The sequence below is a fragment of the Diplotaxodon limnothrissa genome, linkage group LG12, assembly GCF_057381915.1.
Source record: "Diplotaxodon limnothrissa isolate DT_005_m linkage group LG12, D_limnothrissa_male_GT1.1, whole genome shotgun sequence".
In the NCBI taxonomy this organism is placed as follows: Eukaryota; Metazoa; Chordata; class Actinopteri; order Cichliformes; family Cichlidae; genus Diplotaxodon; species Diplotaxodon limnothrissa.
In genome coordinates, this window is record NC_140607.1 from 12,988,773 (window position 1) to 13,010,876 (window position 22,104).

Sequence of the window (22,104 nt, forward strand, 5' to 3'; positions counted from 1 at the left end):
GAAAAAGACATAAAAATGTAAAAAATTGTTACCTTAATGTTGGTGAAACTGCTAAGATAGTAGTTCATGGTGTTAGCTGCTAAAGGTTAATGGAAGGGTAGCGATTTTAAACAATAAAGGTGGTTTCCATATAGAAGTAGCCTATATGAATTAAGGCACATGTCGGTTTCTTGAAAGAGTTGGGCAACAACGATTTGATGGGAAATTAGACATTTAAAATACATAAGTCTTCAAGAGAAATGTTGGTTTATGTTTAATTATTGGTTAGGACTTTCTGACATACCAAATAACTCATTAAGATAATATTGGTTTAACTCATCTGTTTTACAGTAATAGAAAAACAATTTTAATTAAGCAGATGTTGCCATCTAGTGGCGACACCATTTCTGCAACTAATGCAGGTAATGTAAATACCAGAAATATTTGTCTATAAAAGTCCAGTTCCAAAAACGACCATGAAACAGTTTAATTCCAGGAAAAGCCAGTGTTAGGTTGGAGATGGAAGCTCACACAAATGCACACAAAATCCCTGCCTGAGCCTCTACTCTGTGTGTTTAGGATTAATCGGCCATAGCAGGGGCCCTGATGGAGGGGGAGCCAAGCGTAGAGAACATGGCTGGCCCTCTCTCTATCAATCAGAGAACTCTTCTTCTACCCAAACCAAATTGACCTGCCGATGCACTGGCCACGTCCGGGCTCTATGTGGAAATAAATCACACTGAATCAGAGGTAGGTACCTGTCAGCTCCACTGAATGTACCATTTCTCCCTGTGCTCTCCCTGGATGCAAAGATGTGTCTCTCTGTGTGGCTCGCTGCCTCACAAACAGCAGACTGAACAGCTGACTGAACCGCACACGCAGACAATTATGGAAAGAGCTCGTATTTTATGTACGAATGCTGTAGCTGAGTTTTTCTTGTTTGATCAGATGTACATTTATTTTGTGGCAAATAGATTTAATCCCCTGGCATGGTCATCCATCGATGCACTCACAGCTTTAATAATCTTACACTGTGGAACAGAAGAGGTTGAGGATAAGGGTGAAGGGAACGTTTATGATCAAACTGTAATCTCCTTTCCTTGAGAATAAATGTTCTGACATTTGTCAAGCTGGCAGCGGTGCACAGCTGTCGATATGCCCTTGCGTCAGTGCTGACACACCAATTCTGAGCAAACTTATTGAGCTTGACAAATATGCAAAGCGGGAGTCTAATTTTAATTAGAAATACCGATAACAGCACGGACCCGATGGTGTTACACGGCTCTCCTCATCCTTCAGCTGCCCCATTATCCCCCAGTTGTAAAGTCTCTTCCAGTGGCTCTTAGCTCCAGGAAATGTAGCATCATGAGCAATGGTGTGAGGGAGATAATATGAGGAAGGGCTGGCACTAAATCTTAGTTCCGCTCATCTCCTCATCCTCTGGTTCACCTAGGCAGCTGGCAGACAGATGACTCAGTGCGTGGTCCGGGCTGCATCTCTGTTCCCGGGTCATCCATTGCTCCCGGAGTGATAAGTGGCTCTGTCCTGGTGCTGCTCGTCTGGTGCATACACAGTCAATCACTGAGTGGAGCCACAGTACAACGGCCGCCCATGGAGGACAGCAGAGCAATAACAAAACTCAAGGTGACATCTGTATCACCTGAAGTGATGAAAGAAATTCCGACTCTAGGTCCAAAAGGATTGCTTCCACTTTTGGCACTGTAACTGAGCATGTGTAGTTTTCTTTGGTAGCTTGTTATGTGACCTAAAGAGATTCAAATTGTGTGATTCTCAGAGAGTACACACTGTTCAGTTATGGAAAGTTGTTACCTTAAGGCAAAGTTAGGGGCTAATGATGACTTTTATCATATGCAGGCTCCTGCTGATGTCTGAAGCCTACAGCAGCAGTGAATGTGGTTTGTGGCGGTCATATTTACTGACAAATTAACAGGTGAAATATGATTTCAAATTCTTTTCACATTTGAGGTGTCTTAAGTTAATTGCAGCCATTCAAGTTTTATTTGTAGATAGCTCTAGTAGATGAAGATGAAGGCCTCTGTCTGGGCACAAGAAGGAGATTTTGTGCTTCATGACTGAAATTTTAACCCGAGGCGCCCTGAGGGTTTCCCAGAGCTGAACTGTTTTATCTGTGCAAAGCACACTTACTCTCGCCTCACAGTAACTACAAGACCTTAGAACATGACTTTTCTGAACAACTGCACATCCATTATTATTTTGATCTCCTGTTGTTTGATTTATTTAGATTTTTTTTGCTATATTTCTAGTCAGCTTTAGACAGAACCAGGATATCTATTTCCCCAGTCTGAAGTCTTAAGTTAAGCTATGCTAACTCGGGGTAGCATCAGTCACTGCAAGAAAGTCAAAAAGACCATTTCTCATCTTATTTAGCTTTTTCGTCAGTGAACATGGCCCCTTTCTATATGATCAGTATTTTTATTGAACTTTGTGTGGATTCTCTCTGGGATTCCCCTTGCTAGAGACATGTGCAGCTCCTTAACACTAGAAGATGCTTTGAGTAAAAAAAGCACATATCTGCCCAATCCTCAGTGACAGGCGCACACACACACACACACATTCATAATAAGAGATAAAGGACTGCAGTCCAGCTTTATGTCCCTGCTGCAAGCCCACCCAGCACCAAGCAGCGAGTTGCAGCATCCAAGCACTAGATGGCAGCACAGCTGCACCGCTGCAGCTTTTCTGATTGAATATTTAGTCATTCACGCATTTCACCTGATCATTTGTATGACACAGCATGATTAAATATCCCAAAATGTCATATCTCCTCGTTCACTTCCTGTTGACATGTTGCCTGTTCTAGAACTTCTTATGTGCACACCATCGTCTCCAGGAAGAAGAAGAAAAAAAAAATCTAATAACATGGCTGACTAACTGCTCAGACTGCATGTCATGCTGTTGTGAGTTAGCTTGAAAAGAAATATACATAAATTAAAGTTGAGCTCTGACATCCACTCGTTGGCCTTTTCCTAAACCACCCTCTGGAAATGAAAAAAGTTCTCCGACTTCTGGAAGAGAATATTCTTGCTAATCCTCTGGACCTGATCACGCTTTGCCAGGTAATTCCTAGAACCTGGCACTCTATCAGTGAAAGGAAATTGGGCTTAAGATGTGCAGCCCCCTCTGGTCTTTCAGAGTGTCTTTAAGAATGTTGAAGGGAAGACTTGTAAGTTCAATATTTACAGTCTGCTGTACTTGTACTGATTTTAGACAGCTATGCCCGTTTACGTCAGTGAATTAAATCTAAACCGAAACAAATACATGTGTACGTCTCAGATCTAATTAAGGGGTATTGTTCAGAAAAGGAAAGCAAACTGCATCTGTACTTTAATCACACATCATTTCTGAGGATTTTCTTGCTTCCAGTACTCCAAGAACCCAATGAGCGTGTCTGACCATATTGTGGTTGTAAAACATACTTTCCTACTCAGAGACTCCTGCCCATCATGATTCATTCCATCATGACTGACTGTGCTCCCCAGAGCATGAGAGAGAAGCTTATCATCTGTCTCCTCCTCATTTCATGCCCTGTAGCAGGCAGCCTTCACTATGGAACCAACCCAGGATGTAGCCATCACTGACACACCTTAATTGCTACACAGGAAACTTTCAGGAGAAGCAGTGAGCGCACATCTAATCATGATATTCAAAAAAGAAAAAAAAAGTTTGGGGTGTGATATTGCCACAAAAATGTAACCTTTCCACTGCTGCAGTTTCAGGATAAGGTGAGCCGGCTGCAACCCTAAAATGTGCTGGAAGCTGAGATAACCTATCCAATATCAGCAACTAATGAGGCAGAAAGAGGAGCTGGAGCAGACAGACACTATGATTCCACCTCCATACGTTTTCATGTGCAAGATAAGCTTTGTCAGAGGTCAGATACTGTGTGGTAGTTTGACCAATTTCCAGCACTATTTCTGCCAATGGCTGTCGATTTGATGGCAGCGTGGATTGCCAGCCGTGGTGAACGAGCAGCTGCAGTGCTTTTGGCCCACAGGGGAAATCTGTTTGGGCTGGCCGGAGTTGAACAGCTGAGTACTTTTACTCGTGGTGAGAAGATTGCTCTCATGTTTTATTGAATGTTGCCTCCGGCACTTCTCATCCTTGACAATCTGATTCTCTGAAGGTCCACCTCATGACCTTAATGTTCAACCAATGGGGTGTTGCAGTTCAGTCACGTTGACCCCTCCATCAACCTCATCAGCCTCATCGGTCCTTTGGGTGGCATTTATGGGCCACTCTCCAGCTGGATTAATATCTTTGCAGCACACCTGCGTTGTACTTAATTGTCCTTGCACCTATATAACCTGTCATGTTTGCCCTTTCGTTCACTCTTACCATTACAGGCATCACTTTATCATCAAGTCTTGCTTCTCTGTTACTGTTAAAGTGCACAGCCAACAATCTCCTCATACTGAGTATGTACATGTGCTTTTGGCAAACATTAAATTTAGGTCAAGGCCCTCTCATCCTGCCAGCATCAGATAGAAGAGTCTGTCTAGTCCCCTTGTCTGACCTCTACAGCTGTCACACGAACTGTATTGTAGTGACTATTTAATCCACTATAGCTGTCATGGAGCCAGTGATGCTGCCATAAAGAACAACCTTGTTCCTTTATAATCCATTATATTATTCTTGGAAGTTTTCCTTTACATCGGAAAACACTGAAAAGGTCCTTCCAGGCATTTCTGTATTATAAATATGTCAGTGCTGTTTGTGTTTTTGGCACAACAGGCACAGAGGAACCAAGAAGAATGTGCAAGAGGAGAGGATAAAATACCAGACCACTTGAAAATTGGCTTAATTCAGCTTGCTATAAACATAAACAATGCAACGGCAGATGTTGCTGCCCCGGTAACAATGTGGTGGCTGCATTGAAGCACATGATTCAACTGGGAGATAATGGTGCTGACAAAATGCAATCTGGTTACAACCATAAATAAGTTTTATTATGTAAGTGGTAGAAGTTAAAATCAAACAAAGAAAAAGAAAACAATGTCCCACACGTGCTTTGCTTTACATTCCTCTCTGCAGAGTTGGCAAAGTAAGGTTAAGAAATGGACCAAACCACTTTGAGGCGTATGAGGGTGAGCTCATTTTTCTAAATATAAAAATCTATTGTTTTGCATCTACAAATGCACAAGAGCATTCAGCTTAATTTTAAATTATTTAACATTCTACAGTTAAATTTACAATGACGCACCAAGGACAACAACTCTGTTCCCCCCCCAGAAAAATCAATCAAACAAAAAATTGTATATTTAATGATGCTGGCATAAATGTCTGTGTTCAACATTAAAGTTTAACTTATTGAGTTTGTGTGCTAATATTTAGCAGCGACTCAGACATCAAAGTACTGCCACCTTTGAATTGCCCCTGTGAGACTGCTGGAGGAGAAATGACAGTAGGACAGTAGTTCAGTCTAAACAGCAACACATTCAAAAGCAAATATCAATTTCATTGTTTCACAAAATATCCAGGATTCTCCAAAGAAAACTTCCCATACAGTTAGTTTTGGAAACATGAACTGTACTAGAAAATGACCTGGCACAGTTTATGGAGCCGTGCTGCAAAAAATGACAATAAATGATAGATGAATGAGACAAAAGAGTGGATGGTGATGTATCTTTTATGAGGTAGGCAGCTTAATTAAAGGCCCGATTATTGCATCAGTGATTTTTATTTACTCAACAACCTCCTTGCTTACTCCATTACTAAACAGGAAACAAATGATCCCATTACTAAAAGACAAATAGTTTCCAACTAATGAACTTTGTAGCTGTGTGATATTTGCTTAAAATGTGTCTTCTTTTGACTTTAACAGGGAAGCAAACCTTTAGAAGTCAAGACTTTATGGTTGCTTTATGTTGTTATCGCTAAGATATCTCTCTGACTGCTAAGATGGCCTCCAGCAAAGATATCAAAGTCCCCTCATTAGCGAAGGAGCAAAGCAAATATAACAAGGAAGAAATGTTTGCATCGCAGTGAGAAGCAGCCAAACATCTGGGTTCTGTGCTATTTTAGACAGCTGTGAGATGGCACAGGAAAGTGACATCAGTTTTTTTCCCTTTTTTCTTTTTGTCTCGGTTGAGTGATCCTCGTGATCCTCTGCTTTCACAGAACCACCGCCACGAGCTTGAAAACACAATGAAAACTGAAAAAGACGGTTTGATCGTTCAGAGTGTTTGTGCTTGAATCATTTCCGATGATTGTGACGGGATTCCTCCCTTTGGATCACTTCAGGAGGTCAGGAAACAATATGGCAGTGTAGAAATGTGCCACAGATCTCATTCATACAGTTGAGTCATTTTTTTTCCTATCAGGGATGTGAGTCTGTTTCAGTCAAACAGCAAACAGTCCTTAGCCGCTTCATACATTTCTTTTTGTTTGTTTGTTATTAGCTGAAACCTGAAAACATTGATCCAATCGTCAAGCGTGACAGCCAATTTTTATGTAAAGCGCCTGCTGTCACTGTGTTAACACTGTTTGCATATGTGCACATTGTGTGTATGAGTGCTAAAGCATGCACTGGCTGTTTGGAATATTGCAGTGCCCTGTCCTGCCTGCCTGCCTTGGTGTGCTTGATTTCTCTGTTGTGGTGGGATTACTCTGGGGATTAGCAGGATACTGGCAGCACCCATCGATGGGGCAGAGATGACAGTTCCCATCATGTAGTCTTCCCGCTTCAACCCGTTGCTACTCCCCGGACTTAAAGCGGCACAAACAGCAGATTACATGAGTACGACAGCAGGGGAAGAAGTCACACATCACACAGCGGAGATTAGGCTGAACAAACCCGTCTTCGGCTGCTTGGAGGTATTCAACCCAAACATGGAGAGCTGTCTCTCATGGCCCAGTTTGGGCTAGATTAGGAAGCTGCAGACAGCATTTTCCCTGCAAAAGACTTTGAGAAAAAACCCAACCTGCACTGATGTGTACTGTTCAAATAAAGCAGTGGTCCAAATATAAAATTGCAAATCACAAATCTATTCAAGACCATTGACTATAGGCCATTCATATTTGTGTTGCTGTCATTAAAGCTGAATAATCATTTGCATAGCCATGTTTTTCCAGCTACCTCTGGGTGACACTGCAGAGCTAAACTGTGTGCCTCTAGGACCCTGGGGGTTGACGAACAATCAGGCTTCTGGGCATATTTGAGCACATCTGAGCTTGTGTTTGCTCAGGTCTCTGCGTTGTACCTCATAACTTTTACACATTTGTCATTAATGTTTGGAGAGACGCAGCTTGTGTGGGAGTGCAGCGGAAACTATACATGCATGTCACAGCAACAAAAGCCTCCAGTCATCTCCCGTCTGTTAAGGACATGCAGATGCCATTTTTGTTGTCATTTAACAGGACAAATCCTCCGGCAAATTAAGGATTTGCCTGTGGGTTTTTATAAAAAATAAAATGCATTGTCGAATATAATGGGAACATGTGCTTTAGTGGTTGTTAGTCACTGAAAGGTTTTGAAGGTTTGCTGTATGGGATGAAAAAGTGTGGCTTTACAGAACCCACTCTGTGTGGGAGTATCCCTAACTGTAGTCACGTGACGAGATGACGTGAGTGACACAGTTTTAAGAAGACTGAAGCATAGGTGGGTGTAGTTTGACTTGTCAGATTTTCATTCCTGCTCTTATTCAAATTACACTGACATTTTAGAGAACGGCTTGTTCCTGTGTTCAGTTATAGCCACAGCCACCTGCAAAAAGCCCAAGGTCTCTGCTGAACAGCCCCCAACCTGCTTCCTGCTGAGTAGGAAAATGATCTCTTTTCTGCATCTAAAAAAAAAGAAATAAATAATGAGTTATTAAAAATCAACATGTTGCCAGTTTTCTTTGGACTAATTAAACACCTCAGCAGATTGAATAACGAGCTCTGTCTGCAAAGGTGTTGATTTATCTGATGAGAAATGTGAGAAATGTCAACACTTGTTAACTCAAAATAACTGTCAATTAGTCAAAACTTATCAACACCGCAGAGCTTGCATGAAAGCCAACTTTGAAGCTAGTTGTGGCCAAGATAACTTCAGGATAAATATGGAGATCAGTCCCAGTCCCCAGCACGAGGGAACACTGGCACAGTGTTAGTACTCAGCTCTCTCAGAGTTATAACTTCTTCTCTGGATGAAATTTCTTTACAAAGGTGTTAAAGTCTCTCAATTGCAGAGAAGCTTTAACAAGTTTCTCACAAGGCCAATATTATGAAGTGTTTACAAATCCTTTATTGAAAGCAGCAAACCAATTTGTGGATGTTTTATAGAGCTGTCATCTGTAAAACATGTCTGAGTTCTCATTTTAACACTTGGCTTGTTTTTTTTTTGCTACTTTTGTGTTTCTGGAAGAAAATAACCTATACATATTGTTTGATAATGCACCTGTTGAATACAATATATTAATTATTTTTTTTATCATTATTCTTGATTTATTTTTGTTCACGTGTATGGAAGCTAAAACTGGGCCACAGTTGTTCACATTTGAAGCTTGTTAACAGATATGCAAGTGGTGTCAATAAATCCTCTTCACAGTGGCCTTTTTCACTCGAATTATGTCAACTGAGGTGTTACTAATCACATTAACTATGGCTTTACACCTTAAAGGACAGGATGTCATTAGGAACACCTGTGGTTGCCAAGTTTTTCCGCTGCATCACAATGACTGCATTTAAATCGGTCAATGTTAACCGTTATTCACTAACAAGGAAAATATTCACTCACCAGCCACTTTATTAGCTACAACCTTGCCAGTACCCAAGTGGACCTTTCAGAAGGTCCTTAATTTTGGCACAGATTCAACAAAGTGCAAAGAAACACTCCTCACAAATTTGGTCCATGCTGACATGACAGCATCACACAGCTGCTGCAGATTTGTCGCCTGCACATCCACGATGAAAATTCCTGTTCTGCTACATCCCAAAGGTGCTTTGTTGCACTGAGATGTGCTGAATGTAGTAAATGGTAAATGGACCGGTACGCATATACAGTAGTACCTTTCTGCTCAATTTGAGCAATCAAAGCTCTTTCTAGTACTCAATCACACACATAATCATTCAGTGGTTTTATCTATTACTCACACACTCGCACAAGACATCGAACCCCCCTCAACTCATGGTTCAATATCTTGCCCAATGATTTTTCAACACATGGACAGGAGGAGCCGGGGATCGATCCACCTTCCGATTGTTAGGCGACCAGCTCTACCACCTGAGCCACAGCCACCCTTTAATGGGCCTGTGGAAGCCATTTGAGAAATCATCACTGGACCCAAAATTGTCATGTTTAAGAAACCAGTTTGAGATGATTTGAGCTTCGTGACACGGCGCACTATCCTGCTGGAAGCAACCCTCAGCAGATGGATGCACTGAGGTCATAAAGGACAGACATGGTCAGCAACAATACTCAGGTAGGTGTGTTCTTTCAGCAATGGTCAGTTGATACTAAGGGGCCCCATGTGTGTCTCTAATATATATATGCTCCACACCATTACACTATAACCAGCAGCCTGAACTCTTGATACAAGGCAGGATGGATTTGTGCTTTTGTGTTGTTTACACCAAAATGTGATCCTACCATCTGAATGCTGCTGAAGAAATTGAGACTTGTCAGACTAGGCGATGTTTTTCCAGCCTCTTGCTGTCCAGTTTTGGTGAGCCTTTGAATTGCAGCCTCAGTTTCCTGTTCTGAGCTGGTGCGAGTGGCATCTGGTGTGGTCTTCTGCTGCTGTAGATTATCTCCTTCAAGGTTCAAGGTGTGCATTCAGAGATGCTCTTCTGCATACTTTTGTTGTAACAAGTGGTATTTGAGTAACTGTTGCTTTGCTATCAGCTTGAATAAAGTATTTTCTCCCAGAGAACTGATGCTCACTGTATATTTTTTTCCCTTTTTGGATCATTCTCTGTAAAACCTAGAGATGGTTGTGCAGGAAAATCCCAGTGGATCAGCAGTTTCTGAAATACTACAGATGGTAAAAGGCCTGTATATATATATATATATATATATATATATATATATATATATATATATATATATATATAGCACTTTACTCAGTCCCTAAGGACCCCAAAGCGCTTTACACTACATTCAGTCATTCACACACTGGCAAGCTACATTGTAGCCACAGCTGCCCTGGGGCACACTGACAGAGGAGAGGCTGCCGGACACTGGCGCCACCGGGCCCTCTGACCACCACCAGTAGGCAAACATGGGGTTAGTATCGTGCCCAAGGATATTTGGCATGCAGCCAGGAGGCAGCCTGGGATCGAACCACCAACCTTCTGATTAGTGGCTGACCTGCTCTGCCACCTGAGCTACAGCCACCCCCCCAGATCTGACCCAAAAAACTATGCCACGTTTCAAAGTCGCTTTTTTCCCATTCTAATAATTAGTTTGAACTTCAACGGATTGTTTGGTCCATGCTTGCAAGCTTAAATGCATTAAGTTGCTGCCATGTAATTGCCTGATTAGATAGTTTCCTTAACAAACAATTAAATAGCTGCAATAATGAAGTGGCCAGTGGCGGTATGAATTACCGAAAATTGTGCAAAACCCCTTTAACCACAACCCCAGTAAAACTGTTAAAAAGCCAGTCATACATGAATATTTATTGAAAGATTATCAACTTCCACAAATATATTATTATCAAAAAAATGACAAAGTATAAGCTATTAACTCATTCACAACAAGACTTGCACCACATTTTTGTCTCACTGCGCAATCCCTTACGTGCGCAAACCCTGCACCTCCTTGCAGGTCTACTTTTACTGCTGGTGGGCTTCAGTTCAACTTACGTTGACTGCCATTGGCGTCTATAGACGTCAATGGCAGTGAATGAGTTAATGCCCCCCCCACCCACCCACCCAATTCTTGTGTAGTAATACAGTCCAGCAGAAAGGTCTACAGTCCACAGACACAGAAAAGTTCCATGTGACTGCACATGTTCAACCTTTAATGTTTTGCAAAAAATGTTATTGTAAAGATATGTAAATTCTAGCGCACACTCTGTGTTCACAGTGAAAATGAGAATGGGAACATTAGAGCGTTATGTGTGGCTAAATGCACCTCGGCAGACGTTACCTCTATCTGTCAAGCAGAAGGATGATGTACATTGAAAACACATTCCCTTCCTTGTGGCACTCACATCTATCATAAGCTTATGGCCACTCTCCCCACTCTAGCATATTTCTTCCGCAACATCCATCTATGTCAATCTCATAACTTGCATATCCGGAGGCCTGTGATGTTTCTCTGTCCTGTAAGTGTTCATACCATATTCTTGACAGGTTTCACCATATGTTCTTTCTGCATCTTAAAGCACCCCTTGGAGGCTTCCTAAAATCGCTTGCGGAAGTCCACAAGGTCACAGTTTTTATTTATTTATTTATTGTTTCGCAGCTTAATGTCATGTGAAATGACGGGCGAGTGTGTGACACGCGTGTGTGTCAAGTGATTGGCCTTACGCGCAACATCAGGTGACAAAGATGCCTGTTTCCTTTATAACAGCAAGCGTCTGCTATTTTAATTAAAATTTGCCTGGGAAATTACTCAACCATTTAGCTGCCAGTACCTCGAATCAAAATATCTAATTTACATAGCAGGCAAAATTCTGTTTACTTGCAGCTATTAGGGCCTGTTCAACGTGATGAAGCATTTGCATGGATTTATGACAGTTATTCATTTTCATACAGTTTCCAGTCCTGCATTTGTGTGTGTTTGAAAGTGCACCGCCCTTGGGGGTGGCATACTTCTTCTCAGTCTTTCTCAATACAAAACATAGTGTAGCTGCTATGTCTCTGTGTGGGGAGCAGGTAAATGGGAAAGGATCTAAATTATCCTCTGGCAGCGCTACAGCGTACTGGAGCAACCCCAACATACAGATGCTGCTGCTGCTGTTGCTGCTTATCACAGTGCTGCAGTGCTAGGGAGGAGCTCAAATATGCTCGCAGCAGTAGCTCGTGGCAACTTCCTCCTGTCTCCAGATACCGTGAGCTTTGGTCACACACTCTGTGTGTTGATATGTTGGTTAATCCTCTTTATTAGTCAATAAAGCCCTATTACACTTAGAGCCTACAGACTTGTTTACCTAACTACAAGACACAAACAAGTAACTTTTTTTCTTAAAATAAGTCAGTGTGCTCCGAGTTCTACTGCAGCGGTATTAATGTATGTTCATGCTTTTGTTTCTGAAAGATGACTAACAGCTATTGTAATCTTGGTTTGTGCAAAAACAAGAGGCCTACACAACTGTTAATGTCACTCTGGTGCAGCATTTGCATTTAAAGTCACTGGATACATACATTCTGGTCTTCTGTTCATCAGGTCACCCTATGAATAAATGAAGTAAAATAAGTGGGAAACCTGCTCATTTCTGATGCAACTGGGCTGCAAGCTATAGCTAGTGCCTCACCTTTGATTACTTACAGAGAAGCTCATCTTTACCATAAGAGGGCACTAAAAATCCACCTGATGAGGTTGATGACTATTGGAATTTATTATGCTCTTGATGGACAATATTTTTTTTTTAAAAGCAGTGAAAGTTTCCAAGTTTCACACTGAGAATCAGAGAACTTTCTTCTCTACACTTTAAAAGAACAATAATAATGACATAAGTGTGATGATGTCAGGTCCTAATGAGCCGGCTACATCCTGGCAGAGTTTAAACTGATTGTAACCTGCACTCAGGTTGCGATGCCTGCAGACACTGTATAGAAAATCATCCTTGATTTGGAGAGTAAAGAAGAAACAAGTTTGCTGATTTCAGTACGTTTGTAACACAAAGCAGACAATTGAGTGAAATTGCGCTGTGGATATATATATATTTTTTAAATCGCGATTGAGGCCAAGGTTACTTTTCTACTTCAGCATTTATATTTTATAATAATTAACAATGAATATTTAATTTAAGAAAAAAACACAAATATAAATAATCACTTCCATCCAATTATTAAAGAAAAGAAAAAACCGAATTCAAATCAAATACTGGTCCACGTGAATTCCCATTTATCCCTTGTGTTTGTTATTTTCACTAATGAGATCTGGACAGTTAGCTTCCAAAACACAAACAGACTATAGTAGCTTTACTGAATGTTGAGCGTGGGTCATCATGGACTGAAGCAGATTAAGTGATCAGAAATCCGGCACCTATGATCATTTCTGACATTACAATCAAACGCAAGGCAGGGTTAATCCTACTCGCTGCGTACTGGACGTGGCTTCCTGAGCGAGTGAACAGTGACAGATGATGAGTTTAGTACCCTGAGGATTGCGCACAAGACAGTCAGTGATCTGCTTTCAACCGTTTAACACCGCAGAGTCCCAACCGCGACGGCAGACTGGGAGACCGGCTCAATCTGAGCAACTTGTCGAGATAATTCGTTTAGAACGGCATTAATGATCCAAACGTAGCTTTCTCAGTCACACGGTTTCACCTCAAGAGCCTCACGTCTTGTGATCGGACACTAAGAGTCCCGCAAGGATCGTTACGCACAACTTTTACGCACAGCCGGGACTTGAACAGACCTCGATGCGCTTTCCATCTTTCCAGCAATACGGATTACACTACCACTTATACTCGCACAGGTGTGATTATGGAAAGCGTCCGAACTGCAGGAATGGATGAAAGGACCCTCTTCTTAACCTACTGAAGCAAAACCCAACCGCACGGACGCAGGGAACTTGCCTGGAATAGCGTGCAGAGCCGGGTGCCAAAATGAGCACGCACTGGCAGAGCTGGAGGATCTTACAGATAGTCTTTGCAACAATTACAGCAGTCATTACACAAGGTAGGTGAAAACAAAGTGGTTAGTTTGCTTGTTTTTAAATTTAAAAAAAGAAGAAAGGTGAAAAATGAGTTCAAGATTAGCGCATGTCAAAGTGCAATGAATTAACATAAAGATTGGCTTTCACTTAAACAGCTGAAAACAAATTATTAGACTGAACTCTCCATCATGTGTACATATTACTGAATGGAGGTGGGCCTATTCTCAGCAATGCCGTTAAAGATTAACGCATCTTCTAAAAACATAAATAATACATAAATGTCCTCATTTGTGACTTACATCTTATTCCACTGTGATACAGCGATCCAGTGAGGGTAACACGAGCACATGTGTCTTACTTGCAGGAGAGAGTGTCACAGCAGTGAGTAAAATAGCCTATTAAACATTTAGGATTAAATCAGTGAGGGGTAAAGAACTTGATGGGTTTATATTACAACGTGAGCAGTGCTTTAATGCCCAGTGCCTTTCTTGTCATGGTGGAAGTATTACTTTCTCTTTTGGCTTTCTGCTAAAAAAAAAAATTGGGGGACCCAATTTTCATGTACAGTGAGGCAAACAAGAAGCAGGCAATCTAGATTTCCAACTTGATAATGAAGAAGAAAAAGCACATCTCAAAGGCATTTGTGTAAAGCCTATAACTGCCTTAGATGACCATTTCCAGGGAATGAAGGCAGGCTGATTTGTGGGGATAAAACGATAAAAATTGAGAAATTGTGATAAAACAGATTTTTAAAGCCGCTTTAAGAGTCTCATTGGACATTGCAATCCCTACCAATCACTGCATAAGCTTAAGCCTCCCTAGATCTCTCTCTCTTGCTCTCTCTCTCTTCCCCCTCCCTCTTCTTCTTTATTTTCTCCCGTCTTTCCAACAGCAAGTCAGAGCATTACATGCCATATGATCACTAGTGCATTTATTGGAGTATTTTTGCACATCATAAAGCCCCTCATAATGCATTTAAAATGAGGGTATGATGCTTTAACTGGACTATGCAGGCTGGTAACTTTTCTACTTAAAAGTGTGTACAACCATGCTTGGTTTTGTAGCTTTGCGGTTATTAGATTACAGTTTCAATGTTTGCAATCCAATCTTTATTGTTAATTAGAAACTACCCATGAAAGGTTTTAAACATGATTTCTTTTCAATTCTAGTTTTGTTTAAACTGAATACACACTCTAACGCCCTAAAGGGTTATGGGCAGATGTAAGCAAACTTCGATCTTTGTAAATTTGCATTTCATTAGCACCCTGTTAGCACCCTGCTCCAGCAGACACCACATTGCAGTGCTTGTGCTCCTGCACGTCTTCCACCTCTTGCTGGACCAAACTTTTGCCCTTTTTCCCACTTTCTATTTGTGCTTTGTTGATTAACTTCTTTGCTGAAAGGTACTTTAACTTTGCACAACTTTTTAAAAAATTCATGGATGTACTAACAGCTTTTCTTCCCTCTGTTGCACGCTGCTGTTTATCTCCCAAGTGGACTCCTAAGTGTCCCTGTCAGATCCTAATGAGAACCTATAATGTTCTATTAAACTTAGATGCATTGGAGAGGTTAGCCAGTCAGAGGATAAACAGTCACAGTGCTAACATTAGATTAAGAAAATGCAGGTGCATAATTAGTGCGGTTAGCATCTGATCCACTGCCAACACTTTCTATTTATAAACAGCACATTTCTGTATATGCAATATCTGATAAAAAAATGAAAAAAGGGGAAAGAAACCTTTCACGGCAGCGTGAAAGAGAAACTTTTGAGCCACAAATGAACACATCTTTCATTCTCTCAATTACTAATTCCAGCGCAGACATCCGTTTGTCTTCCATGATGCTACTGGGAATCGACTCACTTCTGCAAGCTGTTTTGCACATATGGTACAAGCCATTAGTGCGCATTAGAATTCACAATGGATGCTAGGGCTTTTTGCATTTTATTAGAATAATACAAAGATTGATTACAAGTGAAGAAATAGCGCTAAAAGACAAGCACACTGAAAATCAGTTAGCTGATGTGCAAATGAAAAACCTTTAATACAAAGCCACGAGACAAACTGCAGGGCAAAATGCAGCTCATTAGACACAAGTGTTTTTATTAAAGCTGGCGATGGGGAAACATTATTTTGAAATCAACATCTCTTCGATAAATGAAGTCTCGAAGCTGTTAAATAAGCAGACTGTTGTTTCTTACACGCACAACAGAGCAAACCAACTTCTTAGGTTAAAGTACTGCAAGAAGTGAACATGTCCATATTGATGCATAGCAGTAAAGCTCTTATTAGGTATCTTTGAACAAATGATTGAAGTAAAATAAAAGAAAGAAAGAAAGAAAGAAAGAAAGAAAGAAAGAAAGAAAGAAAGAAAGCGGTATGACACACAGAAAGCTCCGTTTTTGTATCGTCTCATTTTCATTTCGGTAAGAAATCCTACCTGAAGTAAATTTTCTGCTAACATTCAGTGGTAGTGCTTGTAAATCTAATTTCATGCAGGGAGCATTTTCATTTGGACACAGAGAGGGATGAACAAAGATTTGATTATCAACAAAACGTTGGCACAAAAAATGAGCTTTTTTTTCTTCCCCCGCACACAGAAAGCACTTAACCTACATACTGTACACCACTAAGGTGGAAGCCACTGAATATGTTCCCTGCTGCAGTTTTTACAACAGTTTTTGGTGGCATGAACATCTGCATGGTAACACGTGCGCTCCCTGATTCAGCCAAGGAGGACGGGAAGCTCAGTGTCTTCAAAGTGAGTGATTTGAGAGGCTGGAACAGCTGGTGTGCCAGATTTGCTCTCGTGTTCAGGGCTGGACTCTCATCATCGGAGAAGTTTTGCTTGCACTGGCTACTTGATAAATATCTTAAATATTGGCAAAGCAGAAGGACGAACCTTCTAGCCAGTAAGCAAAACAGCTTCTGGAGTCTACTATCAAGAAAAAAAAGATGTGAAATAACAAGAAGTGTACATTAAACTCAAACATAAAGATGTGAGCTTGCATGTGGCGTACTTTACAGCGGCGATGAATGCTCCCGCCTGGAACACAGCGAGCCAGTTTATATTCACTCCAACTGGAGGTGCTGCCAGCTCTGGTATTAAATAGCACATCTGTCAGTGCCCACTGGAAGGCTAAGCCAGGATAGCCTAGATTCTAGGTCCAGATTCTGCCTCATGCAGTGTGTCACCCACTCAGTGAACATGACTGAAACTATTGTCTGTGTGTGGAAGGGGAGGAAATAAACGCTGTTGTCGTCCTCTGAGGGCTGCTGGGCTGACATGATAGTGACATGTGCAGTACAGTCGCTGCCGTGCGAAGTGTCAGGCCAGCTCGACAGGCTCAATGAGGGAGGATGAAAAGCAGAAGCGGTCGTGATAGACGGACCCATCAAGAGCCGGCAGCCATGAGGGACACGCGGAACAAATTTGACACAGAAAAACTTCAAACCTTTTTCATTTGATAAATACTGATCAATAATTCAATGGCAGATAGCATTCAATGCGGCATTCACTCTCTCATGAATATACATAAGTCAGTAGTTGTAGATCTGATCTTTTTTTTAAGACACTGAGTTTGGGTTTGCTGCCATGTTCACAACAGCCTCATCCAGGTTGTTATAGTAAACATGAGTGTTTCTGTTTTTATGCGTTCATGATTCACCAAGTAGGGCAATTAGCCACCAGATCAAAAGTGCACACCCGGGTCAGCAGCTATAATCTTCATAATTCTGTCAAAATGGACACTTAATGAGGACACATGACGCATGAGTGACCTCTGCTGATTTCCAGCGCGGTAAACACTCACCATGAAATCAGATCAGGGGACATTTATGCTGTTCGATTGATTTGTCACAGCGATTGCAAAAAGGTCATTCTTTACACTTGGGATTAGTATTTACAGTACTCCTGTAACTCTCCTGTTATCACTGTACAAAACACACCGACACAGACCCCCTGGTGTACAAATGCGTACCTTAACCAGTAACCATGTTTTCAGGTGCATGCTGGTCTTTTACATCAAATCTACTTTCTTTCATTTGATATAATGATGCACAGCCCTGTTTGTCACAACTTATTCCCCCTGCCTAGAGACAATCTGAAAAGCCATTTTAATCCCAGTGTTTGATGGCTTATTTCCACTTTGTGCCAGATGTATCAGATTGTACCTTCTCATGCTATGGAGGGAAAACAGAGACACTTTTGAACATGACAACACGGCAGGCGACATTTTTTAAAGAGCATTTCGAAAAATTATTTCCATAGAAACCTATTTACTACCAGGATTAACTACCTGGAAACAATTACATACTGTGCAGAGAAAAAGGCTTTAGTCAACAAATCGATGTTGGATTGTTACAACTCGGCTAGTAACGGGCTGATCTGACTTTTGGGGAAAGCACCATCTTTTATTTGGTCTCATCCTGACTTCATGTTTTATTTCAGATTTTCTCTGTTAATGTATTTTAAGGCCACATCAAAGCAATCTGATGTGACACCAGGACACTGGGAATGTTGTCTTTTTTTCATAAAACAAATACAGTTCGTAACCTTTTACAATTCCAATAATTTGGTGACAAAGCCAAAGAGTTTAACATCTGCTCCACCTGTGCTATAGGACTTTTAAGATTAAGGCCAGAGGCCTTTTAGTCTAATATTTTAAAGTCCCACTCAGTTGATCAGTTGGCCTTGTATGACTTTGATATTCGTGTGGTTCGGGGACACTGCCTGTCTTCAAATGTGACAAAAAAGTGAAATCCTTCAGTTTTGAAGATTTATTCAGAAGTAGCATAAACGTTTTGTCCTGCAACAGTAGTGTAATTTTCAATTTTCCTCTTTCAGATTTGAGCAGTAAAGAACTGACCGACAACAAGAGCCCAGTGCCTTTCCCTGTCTTCTTGCCGGTCAGCTACGAAGTTAAGGATGCCGACTACCTCTTCCTAAAAGAGGTAGGGCAGGACTTCATGAGGAACTCCAGCATGCAGAGCCACATCCAGCCCTTTGTTATTTTACGAGCCAGCCGCCAGCCGGTGGTCAACGCCAGCTATCACACCATGTCCGCAGAGAAACCCGTGCCTCTAGATATGGTCCAGTCTGTGAAGCTCTTCAATGCACCAGAGGTCTTTACCTTTAACTGGAAAATCCAGGCCTTTGTCCTGACGCCTCGGGTTTTCTCCTCCAAGCCCAAAGTCAGGGTGCTCTTCTATGTTGCAGGCAGGGATTGGAACAGAGGGGAAGGCGCTCTGGATGAGCTACCATGTGTGACCGTGTATGCGTTCTGGCAAACCCAGGAGGTGAGGGGTTCCTGTGCCATAGGAGGTGAGAGGGGGACCTGCATGGCCGAGCTGGTTCCTACACCTGGCTGGTTTGCTCCAGGGTCAGAGGGCACCAGTAGAGAGAGGCAGGATCCATCTGCTGGGAACCCTGTGGAGCTGTACTACCAGGCTCAGCCAAAAGTCAGAGGGAAGTGCAATTCTGTGGATGGAAGTCGGTGGGGGGGTTCACAGCAGCAGGCAGAGTTTATTCCTGTCACTCCTATGCAGAGGATTGGAAGTGTGCGTCTTCTGCAGGTGCCTAAGGGGATGGCAACGCTTTCGCGCCTCAAGCTCGGCAATGCCATCGTCATACGGACATCCTCCAAACCTCTAAAGAAGACTGACATCGCCACCTTCTACATACTCATGGCCAGCTCTGCTCAGCTGACTAACTTCACTCTCAGGTAAAATGGAATTTTTTGCCTCCCTGAAATTTGCAGTGGTCAGCAATGTCACGGCTGACCACATGCTTGCAGTATTATAAGAGAAACTCTGTCCCCGATTTACATGGGCCTGTTATTTCAGCAAAGTTGAAATCATCTGGTCAGCAAAACCTCAGAATGGGGAACCGCTTACTAATAGTATTAGTCATCTTCCCTAATTCTTACCCAAATCCTTTGCCATCAAATATAAGCGAATATTGAACGAAATGAGATTTAGTATGGATTATGACATTTGCCTGGAAATATCATAGCTGTTAACCATCTTTCCCGGAAACGGGATGGATTATTTGAGCAGCAAAGCCTGAAGACATTAAGAGCAGTTTTAACAGCAGGAGTCATCAAGATTAACACGGAGCAAATAATATGTGTGCCATATACCTCATTATTTCCTTTATTTAAAGGGTATGCTCAGGATCAGTGCACAGTGCTGTAGAGTGTATGCAGATCGCGGAGATTAGTAGCATGGCTTCATCTCACTTTGCAATGCAGAATGCTTTTGAATAGAGATGAGAGCACTTGTAGAACCATCTTAAAAAGACTGTAATTCCTCTGGAGACCTCTGACATACTTGGTAATGAAGGCTAAATTTATACAGACATGTTTCAAAAAACAGCCTTCCATATTTCCCAAGAACCAATGCCTCAACCAGCTGACTAATTATCCTTAGCCTAATATCACGGCTGTCTCTCAAGACGTCAGTCTGTTACTTCCCTTTTACAGGTGAAATGATGCAACGCGGCGAGATTGGCACCTCAAAACTGGATTTAAATTAAATGCTTCCAACCCGCACTCACCGTTTCATTGATGGCTTTCACGGTCATCTGCAGCCTTTTGTTATCATCATCCAGGCGAAGATCAAACAGAAGCACGCGGCGGCAAAGCTACATTTGTCGAGGTTGGCTGTCAGCGCAGACAAGCAGAGATTTACGTTGACCCGATTAGAGGCAGGTTTTACAAATTGTTATTCAAGACACTATCAGCTTTATTCCAAGTCAGTGAATTATTGTCTGACAGGAGGCGTCAAATGCATTTTCCATACAAGACTCACTTATTAATTGACTTTGTTTGAGAGTGTCGTAAATCTGTGGAAGGTGTCCTGACTTAAGAACCGGCCTTAAAGGCAGCACCGAAGTGCAGAAGTGCCGGTTCCTGGACAGTCTGCACTCACAGAATCAAATCAATACCTCAAACACTTTAGAAGTGACTTCCGCCTCGACTTGCTCATGCGTGCTTCACTGAAGGTGAGTGGGTGAGCAGACAGTCATGGATTATTAATTCCCCTTTTTTAATTCAATTGTGAATGCTGGAAAAGGACCATATTATCTGAGCTGACAGCTGTGCATGGGTGCACTTGTCCTCCTTGTCAGGAAGCAACATTTCTCTCAGGTACTCGGCTCTTTTGCAAAAGGAAACATGCAAACTTGAGTCTGAAGGTGGTTTATCAAATATTTCAGCTGTCGCTGGATTTCCAGAAGTATTATGAAATAGTTTCACATTTGTTTGTTGTTGTTGCTTTTTAAGATTAGACCATGTACTTAATTTCATTATTTGGTTTCCTGTTTGTTTTGGTTTTTTTTAGCTTAGGCAACGGAGCCAAAAACCAATCCCTGCTTCCTCTTTTTATTGTGTCACTTTTAATCATTTCTGCTTTAATTCATTTACCCAATCATACACAAATGAACCAAAAGGAAAGCATTAATGCTGCCTCACTTCTTTCCTTTCTTCTCCTACTCTTCTGTTCTCTGGCAACATCGTTAGAAAGGAAAATGAAGTCCCTTCTGTACGTGTTGGTGACTACATCCATGTTTTTTTTAGACCATTAACTTAAAAATATTGACTGTATCTTTAAGTTCCATACTCAGTTCCACAGTGCAGCCCTCAGCCAGCTTATCAGCACATTAAGAAGCGCTGTGTATCCAGTCCTCAACAGCTGTCTGTGTGCTTTATCACTGTCTGAATGTTCCATTAAGCTTTACTTAATACTCTCTCATCAGCATGATAAACCTGTTTTTGATGGCTATAGCTCCAGTCAAGGGAAATACAAATTCGAGGTTGATTGAGAAAAGACAAGCCACACCTGTCCGTCCGTCACGGCAAAAACGAACCTGTCACTCTCAGTGAGGCTTTTGTAAAGGTCACAGATAAAGTGTTGTACTACCATCATCGCGCTACCCACAGGAAGGGCAATTAGATTATCCTTTTACCCAGTTGAGTGGAATGAAGTATGAGCAAGTATGAGTGTATTTTTCCGTTTTCGTCTCAACATCTATTTAAATTCAGTAATCAGACTCAGTAGTACCCCCAGCTCCCCCATTCTAATGGCTTTATTTAAAAGTAGCATTGAGGCAATAAATTAACAGTGAGTTTCTGTATCAACAGGACACCGCGTCAGTGAGCTTTTCAACCACGGGTCTAATCATTCAACTCGGTGACAAATAGGGCTTTTACATCCATTTTAGTGCTGCGGTGCCTGCCATCTGGCAGGAGTGTTGGCATGAACATCTCCCCAACTCCCTAAACTGCTCCATAAGTACGATAAGCACGTTGCCGATGGCTGGCCATCAGACTG

The 22,104-nt window shown here is 41.7% G+C and overlaps 1 protein-coding gene across 1 annotated transcript in view; it reads left to right on the forward strand.

The window, feature by feature from the left end:
- The first annotated feature begins 13,694 nt into the window (after window positions 1-13,694).
- LOC146620936 (transmembrane protein 132D) overlaps window positions 13,695-22,104 on the forward strand; it is a 32,961-nt gene continuing 24,551 nt past the window's right edge. The window contains exons 1-2 of the mRNA XM_085367988.1: window positions 13,695-13,797; window positions 18,620-19,496. Of these exons, the coding sequence (XP_085224114.1) occupies window positions 13,725-13,797; window positions 18,620-19,496 (950 nt within the window). The 5' untranslated portion in view covers window positions 13,695-13,724. The remainder of the gene's footprint in view (window positions 13,798-18,619; window positions 19,497-22,104) is intronic.